This window comes from Candoia aspera, chromosome 9 (assembly GCF_035149785.1).
Source record: "Candoia aspera isolate rCanAsp1 chromosome 9, rCanAsp1.hap2, whole genome shotgun sequence".
In the NCBI taxonomy this organism is placed as follows: domain Eukaryota; kingdom Metazoa; phylum Chordata; class Lepidosauria; order Squamata; family Boidae; genus Candoia; species Candoia aspera.
Genome location: NC_086161.1, coordinates 22,726,868 through 22,737,447, shown reverse-complemented (window position 1 = coordinate 22,737,447; position 10,580 = coordinate 22,726,868). Strand labels below are relative to the sequence as shown.

General features: G+C 49.8%; 1 protein-coding gene across 1 annotated transcript; it reads left to right on the top strand.

The window, feature by feature from the left end:
• The first annotated feature begins 6,341 nt into the window (after window positions 1-6,341).
• On the top strand, window positions 6,342-10,339 carry LOC134502759 (small serum protein 2-like). Its single transcript, XM_063311237.1, has 4 exons — window positions 6,342-6,635; window positions 7,519-7,612; window positions 7,948-8,077; window positions 10,167-10,339. The coding sequence occupies exons 1-4, from the start codon at window positions 6,357-6,359 to the stop codon at window positions 10,270-10,272; spliced, it is 609 nt and encodes a 202-aa protein (XP_063167307.1). The 5' UTR covers window positions 6,342-6,356; the 3' UTR covers window positions 10,273-10,339.
• The last annotated feature ends 241 nt before the right edge of the window (window positions 10,340-10,580 follow it).

The following is a 10,580-nucleotide window of genomic DNA, read 5'->3' as shown; positions in this document are numbered from 1 at the left end:
AGCCGGCTAGCTTGATGCCCGAGTCGACGGTCAAGAGCGGAGAACTGAGCCTCACCCCAGAACCTTCAGATTTCCGGCAGAAATCGAGTTCCAGCCCTGAGGTGGAGGAATCTGATGATGGGGGAGAACCAGAGCAACTGGCACGCAGTGAATCGCCCACAGAGTTGATCACCTGGGATGAAATGGGAGAACCCCAGCCAGAGACGTCCCAGGCGTCCTGGAAGTATCGGTTTCCACTGACCCCAGACGTAGAATCTACCATGGTATCAACAGAGAGACAGCCTAACACGCGAGGGAGGGAGGAATCTCAACCCCCTGAAAGGCTAAGAGTGGTGGAGGCCAAAATAGAATCAATGGAGTACATGTTAAGAAACCTGCCTCTGTCATGGGGGGGGGGGCAGGGGAGGCACGACGGAGGTCCCAGCTTCATGCAACCATCCCCCATCCTCCCACCCAGACCGCCGGCGGAGCAGGGCCGGAGACCGCTCCAGGATGATCTCCACCCTGCAGGGCTCGACCACCAGTGTCCCCACCCCGCAGAGCGACAACTACCATAACCTGGGGCCCAAACACTCAAGCAGCCGCTGATTCCACTCCAACCGGAGTGGGGGTGAGAGACTTTTCTGTCAGGTTTGATGGGGATCTAACCAAGTTATCTTTCTTTCTAACCAATGCTAAAAGTTACATGAGGCAGTTTGGAGCATACTTCCCTTCCGAAGAGGCTAAGATCACTGCCATTGCCACCAACTTGAAGGGTCGAGCGGCTGACTGGTATGTTCAATTAAGTGAGGCTGACTCCCCTGAACTTGAGTATTTCGAGGACTTCATGTGGGCGTTAAAGCTGTATTTTGAGGATCCTCTGGCCAAGGCAACAGCTAAGAAGGCGCTGAAGGATCTTACCCAGGGCCAACTGTCTGTAGCTGATTACACCCTGGAGTTTAAGGCTTTAGCTGGGAAAATCCCCGACTGGTCTCAGTCAACCTTAATAGAACGATTTAAAGAGGGACTCAACAGGGACGTCCTGTGGTGGGCGTTGTGTAGGGACGACCCAGAGTCATTGTATGAATGGATCTGTCTGGCCAGCAAGGCTGAGCATGCCCAGCATACCTTCATGCAAACCAGACGACCTGAAAAATCACCAGCCTCCATGAGGGGACCCCGAAGTGCTGCAACTGCTCCCCGGCCAGGCTATAGAGCCTGGGAAGAGGAGAGAGATTGGCGGTATGCGAGGGGTCAGTGTCTCTGATGCGGAAAGGAAGGGCATCGAGCAGCTGATTGCTCAAAAGCCAAGGCTGGAGATCGAGCGGGCAAGCTGCCGGCCAAATCGCCCCCCCCCCCCGTGGCGGATGACAGCAGCCAAGGGCGCAGTGGGCGCTGAGGAAGTATTCTACTTCTCAGGAGAGGCTGAAGATGACTCTAAGGAGCCGGCAGGAAATGCCAGCCACCTGCCATGAAAAGCGCCTGCAGGCAGGTGGAGGAGGATGGACGCGAGGATGCTATGGTGAGTGCTGACTGTCCCACTTTAGCAGTAAAAGTGAAATTGGGCTCCCGCACAAAAACTACAGAGGTCTGGGCTTTAGTTGACTCTGGGTGTTCCAGGTGTCTAATTCACCCTGATCTGGTTGCTGCTTTGGACCTGCCTAGCTTCCCCCTCCAGCAGCCTTTGATCTTCACACAGTTGGATGGTTCAATGGTGGGGGGGGGGGGCAGCAACCCATTTCACTGGAACTGTCGCAATGCAAATGGGCAGCCACCGTGAGACTTTAAAATTCGTAGTAGCACCTGTTGGCAATCCCTTGGTAATTCTGGGGATCCCCTGGTTGACCTATCGAAGCCCATATATAAACTGGGAACACAGAACTGTGACTTTTAAAGATGGCTTTTACCAAGCTCCTACAGCGGAGAGAGCTTCACGTGCGGGGGTTGGAAGGGCTGCAATCGCCATGCCGTGCCCTAACTTGGTACATCTAGAAGGCTTGCCCGATTGATACCAAGACTTTGCAGACGTTTTGGGGGAAATGGAAGCAGATCAGCTACCCCCCCCCCATTGGAAAACTGACTGTGCAATAGAGTTGGTTCCCAATGCTCAATTGCCCAAGCCAAAAATTTATCCAATGACTCAGAAGGAGCTTGAGGCATTATGGGACTTTATTGACAAAAACCTGTCAAGCGGGTTTATTGAACCTGCAAATTCCCCAGTTGGGGCCCCTGTGCTATTCTGGGAGAAGAAAGATGGCACGCTTTGACTCTGTACGGACTATCGAGGGTTAAATTCTGTCTCAATTTGCAACAAGTACCCTCTCCCGCTCATGAAGGACATGTTAGCTCACTTGTCTAGGGCAAGATTTTCTCCAAGCTCGACCTTCGTGAAGCCTATTTCCGCATCCGCATATGAGCTGGAGATGAGTGGAAAACCGCTTTTAATTGCCCACTGGGTTCATTTCAGTACAAAGTCCTCCCTTTTGGGTTGGCAGGGGCACCCGGAGTCTTCATGCAATTGATTAATGAAGTATTACATGATCACTTGTTTAAAGGGGTCCTGGTTTATTTAGACGATGTTCTCATTTACACTGAAACCGAGGAGGAACATGAACGCCTCCTCAAACAGGTGTTAAGCAAGCTTAGAGATGCCAAACTCTATGCCAAACTTTCCAAATGTGAGTTTCACAAAACCCAACTTGACTATCTGGGCTATAGATGTCTGACAAGGGCATTGAAATGGACCCTGCAAAAATTCAGGCGATTTTAAGTTGGGAACATCCCCGCACCCGGAGGCAATTGCAAAGTTTCCTCGGGTTCATTAATTACTACCATCAATTTATCCAGGGCTTCACTGAGATTGCTTTGCCCCTCACTGATTTACCCTGTACCAAGGGCTTAGGGGAGACACACAAAGTAAAAAACCCTGGGGCAGTGCTGAATTGGACGCCTGAATGCCAGGCAGCATTTGAGAAGTTAAAAAACCTCTTCACTGCTGAGCATATTCTACAGCACCCCGATCCTGAACGCCCCTTTGTGGTCCAAGTCGATGCTTCTGACTCCTCAGTTGGGGCTATATTGTTACAGAGAGATTCTGAAAATCACTTAAAGCCCTGCGCTTATCTGTCCAGAAAAATTTCTGAAACCAAATGCTGGTGGCATATTTGGGAAAAGGAGGCGATTGCTGTAAAAGCCACTTTGGAAGCCTGGCATCACCTCCTGGAAGGCGCTAAATGCCCTTTCGACGTTTGGACCGATCACAGGAATTTGGAAGCCCTCTGCAAGCCCCGGCATCTCAGCCCTAAACAAATTCGCTGGGCTCAGTTTTTCAGTCGCTTTAACTTCCAGTTAAAATTTATTCCAGGAAAGAAAAACTTTCTGGCCGATGCTTTGTCACATTTACCTCAGGACCTTGCCCACTGGCAGAGGTGGTTGGGACTGTTCTCACCGAACCACAACTGGGCTTAGTTGCTGTCACTCGGAGCCAGACCCATGCGCAGGCAACCCCGCCCGCAGCCCAGTCTGGGAAGCGGAAAGTGCAAGTTCCTTGCCAGTTACAGAAAGACTTTCTCCAGGTGCTGAAATCTGACACTTGGTTGCTAGCTAATAAAGACACTGTTCCTTTTGAAAATGGTCTGGCATGGGTGCAACACCGCCTTTATGTACCCGAAACTTTAAGAGCTGACATTTTACAGCGTTCCCATGATGATAAACCTGCTGGGCATTTTGGTTTTGTCAAAACATTACATTTGGTTCGTCGTCAATTCTGGTGGCCCGCCTTGAGACGTGATGTAAAAGACTATGTGGCTTCCTGTCCTGTTTGTGCAATGTCAAAACGTAAGGGGGGGAAACCACGGGGGCTTCTACAGCCAGTGGCCAGCCCGTCCCGTCCCTGGGACAAGATTTCTATGGATTTTATTGTAGATCTTCCTCCCAGTCAGAAGAAAACTGTCATTTGGGTTGTAAAAGATTTTTTTTCCAAACAGGCACATTTCATTCCATGTGCATCCATCCTGTCCGCCCTGCAATTGGCACGCCTATTTCTCATCCACATCTACCATCTCCACGGTAGCCCCTCCCATTTGGTCAGTGACCACGGGACACAGTTTACTTCCCAGTTTTGGAAATCATTTTTAAAATTGATTGGCACCAAACAAGCGCTGTCCACCACTTCCCATCCGGAGACTGACGGATCTACTGAGATTTTAAACTCCACCCTTGAACAATTTCTTAGAGCGTATATTAACTACCATCAGGATGATTGGGTGGAGTTACTGCCTTTTGCTGAAGTGGCTTACAACAATGCTGTCCATCAAAGTACCGGGAAAACCCCTTTTTGTATGGTTTCTGGTCACGACTTTGTTCCCATCCCTGAACTGCCACAACCCCCTTCCCAAACATGTTCTGCCTCTGACTGGGCTGTTAAGCTGGCTGATTCCTGGCCGGTGATTCAACAGGCTTTGGCTGATGCCCAGGCTGCTTACAAGTTTCAAGCCGATAAGCATCGTTCCTTGCAACACGACTTCAAGATTGGGGATCTGGTGTATCTATCTACCAAATCTATCAAGTCACCACAACCCTCTAAAAAACTTGCTCCCAAGTTCATTGGTCCTTTCCCTATTGTTGGTCTTATCAATCCAGTTACTGTTAAATTGGACCTGCCTCACAATTTGAAATGCTTGCACCCTGTTTTCCATTGCAGCTTGCTCAAGCCTGTCCATCACTCCTCCCGCTGGCATCCCCAACCTCCTCCTCCTGCTCTGATCATGATTGACGGCCAACAGCACTTTGAGGTCAAGGAGGTCGTTGATTCTTGCAAGCTTCGAGGCACCCTCCAGGGTCTGGTCCAATGGAAACACTTTCCTCATCCTGAATAGGTGTCTGCTCGCCACGTTAATGCTCCTGATTTAATTCGCTGTTTCCACTTGGCTTACCCTTTGAAGCCTGCTGCTTAGTGTTTTCTTTCTTTTGGGGGGCAGTATGTCATGTTCACTGTTTCGATGTACAGTTGACATCGTAACATTTCACATGCCATGGCGCTGACGTGCGTTTCTGTTTGGGAGGGAGCTGCTGTGAAACTATCCTGCACATATTATCTACTATTTGCTGAAAGATGGTGTCCTGGTTTCATCTTAGAAACGGGGTCTCCCCTGTCCAAGTCCAACACCTTAATCCCCACCTAATGCTCCCAACCCAAATCACCAAAGATATTCACTCTCTTCATACAGGAAAAAGTAAATTAAAATCAGAGCAGCCTTGGGGATTTGATATTTGCCAGTGGACTTCCATATTTAGCAGATTGCCAGCACAGCACAACTCTACGTCACAGATCAGAGGAATGCGAAAATGCAGCCAGCAAGTTAAACAACCACTGCTCTCCTGATGTGGGAAATGTACATCATGGGTGTACATCAGTGTCCACAGAGGGGTGGGTCAAAATCAGCAAGATGGTGGGTGCAGGGTTCCCCCCCCCCATTTCAGATCCTATTGTTCCCTCAAGTAATTTGTTCACAGATGTCTATAGAGATACATTTTTGGGAAACATGGACTTTTCATTGTGGAGGTTTGGAAGAACCCTCCAGGTATCATTGCCTTGATCTGGAGTTGTTAGATGAACAGTGGCTCTCACCTCTCCAGCATCACTCACAGTGTCCCTCACTCAGGGCTCTGCCAGCTGCAGCCTCCCAGGACCTTGGATCCTGACCTCCATCCTGGGTCCTTTTTTCAAGCTGCCCCTTCAGACTTCAGGGGAAAACAAAAAAAAAACCAAAGGGAAAATTCTCCTTCCGCTTCTCCACAGACTCCGATTTCCTCTCTGCATTCTGAAAGCTGTGAACTCTCTTTCCCAGATTTCCACTCCAGAAGACTCACTTTTCTTTTCTCCCTTTCAGGGAATCTTCTACTGCTCTGGGCCAATAACCAACCGCCTTGGAGGACGCTAACTCGGTGTTCCTGGAAGGTGGGAATCTTGTTCTGGCAAAGACCAAGAGTCGGAGCGAAGCAGCTCTTTGCCTCCCTCACAGAAAGACCCCTTACAGGAGAGGGATGGGCAATGTGTGGCTCCCTCCCGCAGAGCCACAGAGCCAGCGTGTTGGACCAGTGCAGGACAAAGGCACCCTCGATCATAGCTTACAGCCCAAGAGCATGCAGGGGAAGCCACAGAAAGAGAGGACTTTACCGTAAGTCCCACTTCGCAGAGTAGGACGGCCAATTGCCGGGTGGCCTCCACTCCTGAGGACCCGAGATGGGCAGGGGGCATCTTGTGGGAAGGTGGGGAGGAGGCCGCACCTCTGGCTGCTTGAAACTCTCCCATTCCTCTGAAGATTTTCGATCTGGCCATAATTTAGATTTTCTCTTACCACATTCTTCTGAAACTGATGAAATACTTTTCGTTTATCACATCTACCAAACAAACACCAGCTATTTGTGAAGCAAATGTTTTCCTTCTGGCAGTGGCTAATTTAGCAGAATGTTCACCCAGAAAATTTTTTGGAAAGTGCTCAAGGGGCGGTCTCGGTTCTTACATTGCCTTCTTGGACATCTGTATAAATTGGAGGAGCAGATGTCCTGCCGACCTCAGAGAGAAGGGCTACTCCTGGTCACAGAAGTCACTCCTCCTGACCAAGAGTTTCTGGACATTCCCCAAAGCCAGGATGGTAAGTAAAGTTCTTTGCTCTCCCGTTGCGAAAAGAGCCGGATCTGACTCGGGCGTCACAAGAGAACGGCTGGAGGAATGAGCCGGACACGGTGGCTGTGGGGCAAATAATAAGAGGAGCATTCTGTACATTATTTTGATAAAATAAAGCTGGAAATACCTAAATAAATGAAGAAGAAATGCCATCAGATGCGTCTTTAGAACCCCAGAAGAGAGCAGCAGAAAAGGAACTATCTGCAAAACCAGTTCACTGCCCTTCAGTGTCTGTGGGATGAGTGTAAATCCATGCTTTGCTGGTGTGATTTTTGGGCAAGGACTTGTGCAGAGCTTAATTTCCAGCTATTTAGTACAATTAACAGCAGATACCCCAAAGCACAAACACACCTCTTGTGTATGGGGGATATTTCAACTCAGCAGTGCAGAGTCAGGATTGTCCCCCCAAAGCATCATTGTGGGGAGAGGGCATGAAAAAGGGGCAGAAAGAGATGGGAGGGCGAGGCCTTCCCTCCCTCTGTGCTGGGCTCAGTCCAGCTTTGCCACTGCAGAGCCTTCCTTCTGGAGGGGGAAACGCATGAAAAGCAAGCAATGGAGGAGCATTACTAGGAGGGTGAACCAGCGGCCGGGATACTCAGGCACCCTGGATTGTGTGCTGCTGGCCCAGAAAGGGGGGTGGTGCTCTGGGTTGACGCTGTTGTGGGCAGGAGATCCGAATGCACACACTCACAAGTTGGCAAACGTACCCTAGAGGGCTTTTTCCAAAGTTCATGAACGTTGCAGCACATTATGAAACAGAACATTGGAAAGACTTTGGACAGCCAGTTTCTCAAACAACTCAGCTACTAAGTTCTCTGGCCACTTATTTTTTTCTTGTGCTCCTTTCTCAGAGAGTCTTCTTCAGCCTGATGATCTTCTCTTTCACGTTGGCTACATGTGAAAGAGCTTGCTGGTTTAAAGAGCATCAACTGGAGGTTAGAGATGGTAATGAAGCTCCTTATCCCTCTGAGCAAATAATTATTGTACTGCTTGCCAAAGTCTAGCAATGCCAGGAGAAATGTGGCTTGCTTAATTTCTACCACCCAGGTTTCCATCAACAGTCTCCTACCTGGGCCAGAAAACAATTGATAATCGGGGTCCTTGCAAATCTAACAAATAAGTATAATAAATGGTATGCACCAAATGCAGAGAATTTATATCCTTGTCACATTTGTCCAACGGTGGAGTTCTCATAGCAGCCTCCAAGTGTGGAGCTGGTTTCTCAGTGGGGTTTGGTATTTGGGTGCAGCTGCAGGTTCAACGGGATTCTTTTTTCACAGGTCAAGAGGTGAGGCCAAATACATGCACTGATCCGCATGATAATACAACACATCTCATTCTATCCACCTGGAATACAGCTTATTGCTTGAGATGTGAGTGCCGTAGAGCTGGGAGGATCTGCTGTGAGAGGTAGGAAACGGTTCCAGGCACACACTGGATATATCAATTTGGCCATGTTAAGCCAGAAGCATCTATTGAGAATCCATGGATACATAGACATAGATGAACCGTCTATGTAAGACAAAAAGCCAGACCAACCATGGAAGGGCAGGAGCCTGTATGGGGACTTACATTTGGCGATATGGGAGGGGCTGGTACTGCCTGCCTTGAAGGGGCATTCCTGCGCCCCCTTCTCAAGAGGCCATCCTTGGACTGAACAGCGTTAGACAACTGTCGTCCAGTCTCCAACCTTCCCTTTTTTTAGGGAAGGCTGTTGAGCGGGTGGTTGGCACACAGCTACAGAGGGCCCTGGATGAAGTGGATTATCTGGACCTTTTCAGGCTGGGTTCAGGCTGGGGCACAGCACTGAACTGGCATTGGTTGCATTGTCAATGACCTTTGGGGGGCTCTGGACAGGGGTGGTGCAACCATTCTGGCCCTGCTGGACCTCCCAGTGGCCTTCTACACCATCGACCTTGGTATCCTCTGGACTGGCTTTAGGGGCTGGGAGTGGGAGGCACTGTGTGGCAATGGTTCTCCTCCTTCCTCTGCAGCTGGTTCTAGTCCGTGTTGTGGGGGGAGTGGTTGAGCCCGAGGCCCCTGCCGTGTGGGGTGCCTCAGGCCTCCAGCCTTTCACCTCTCCTTTTCAACATCTACATGAAACCACTGGGGAAGGTCATCCATTGGTATGGGGTGCAATGATGATGATAGCCAGCTATACATCTCCACCCCTGGCGGGGCAGGTGATGCTGTGGCAGTGCTGGCCGAGTGACTGGAGGCTGTGAGGGTCTGGATGGGGAGGAACCGGCTTTGACTCAATCCTGGCATGGCAGAGCAGCTCTGGGTTTGGCCCCCGAGGCCCAGGTGATATTTCAACTTTGACTCTGGACAGGGTGGCGCTCCCCCAGACTGAGCTGGTGCACAATTTGGGGGTCCTCACAGACTCACAGCTCCTGCTCAAGGAGCAGGAGGCAGCTGTGCCTGGGGGGCCTTTGCACAGATTTGTCTGGTGTGCCAGTTGTGCCCCTTCCTGGACTGGGAGGCCCTGCTCACAGTCACTCATGCCTTGGTCCCTTCCTGTTTGGATGACTGCAACATGCTCTACATGGGGCTGCCCTTGAAGACCACCCAGAAGCTACAACTGGTCCAGAATATGGCAGTGTGCGCAGTGATGGGTGCCCCTAGGTTTAACTGTGTTACTCCTCTGTTCCAGGAGCTGCCCTAGCTCCCGGATTCCTTCTGGGAGCAATTCAAGGTGCTGGTTCTCACCTTTAAAGCCCCATATGGCACGGGACCAGGTTATCTGCAGGACCGCATCTGCCCATCCTACCAGATCAGGAGGGTGGGCACGCTCCTAGTCCCTTCCCTTAAACATTGCCATCTTCTGGGATCTAGGAAGCGGGCCTTTTCCGTGGCAGCCCCCGCCCTGTGGAACACCCGTCCCCCTGAGGTTCGCAGGCCCCCACCCTCCTAGGCTTCCGAAAGGCACTTAAGACTGGGCTTTTCCCCCAAGCGATGGGATGGGGTGAGATCGATGAACATCTTTGCGGTGGACTGGCTGTAAAGGTTTATCCTGGCGCCAAGTTTTTAACCATTTGTGGTTTCAATAGATATATGTATATGTTAATTCTACTATGATGCTGTTTCACCTGTGGGCTGGGAGCTGCCCAGAGTTCAGTATAAGATGGGCAGCTAAATAAATCTTTTGAACCTTTTGTTCATCCTTCTGGGCAGATTTGCATGTCTGCAACAAGCTTGTTAGGCTTTTTGCAGCCCAACACAGGGGCATCCAAAAGCCATGTCCTGGGTGTCTCAACCTTGAGATTTCTCCATGCAGAGGTAGGGTCCAAGAACTGGGTTTCCGGACTCTAGCAAAGCCTTGGGCGAAGCAGCTGTTCTCCCAGGAAGTTGCAATAGTTTTGTGCAAGTTCTAAGGTGGAAGATGGTCTTAGGGGACTTTAGAAGGCCTTTGCCAATTAAGGTCAACTATGACTGACCACAACCTCTTCTTCTTCCTCCTCCTCCTTCTCCTCCATCTCCCTTTGTTTTTCCTTTCAAGATTTCCTGATATTGCAGAAAAAGAAGGATGCAAATCAGTGGCTAATACAGAAACCTGTGAATATGAACTCTATAGTCTTGATGACCCATCGAAGCGCTGTTCCTAAGCTTGGATTCTCATCTCTTGGATTCTCATCGAGGAACCTGAATAAATCTCTCACATGAGCATCTTAATCTTTTTCTTGTCTTTTCTTGACATTAAATAACAACTTGATATTGGTTTTTAATGGCACCCACTTCAGGAACTCAAAAGATATGACCTAAACATGGAACTGGAGATGGCACAACAAAGTTCTTCAGTTCATATTTATTCATATTTTATATTGAACAATAGATGGGGGGAAGGAAGGAAGGAAGGAAGGAAGGAAGGAAGGAAGGACGGAAGGAAGGACGGAAGGAAGGAAGGAAGGAAGGA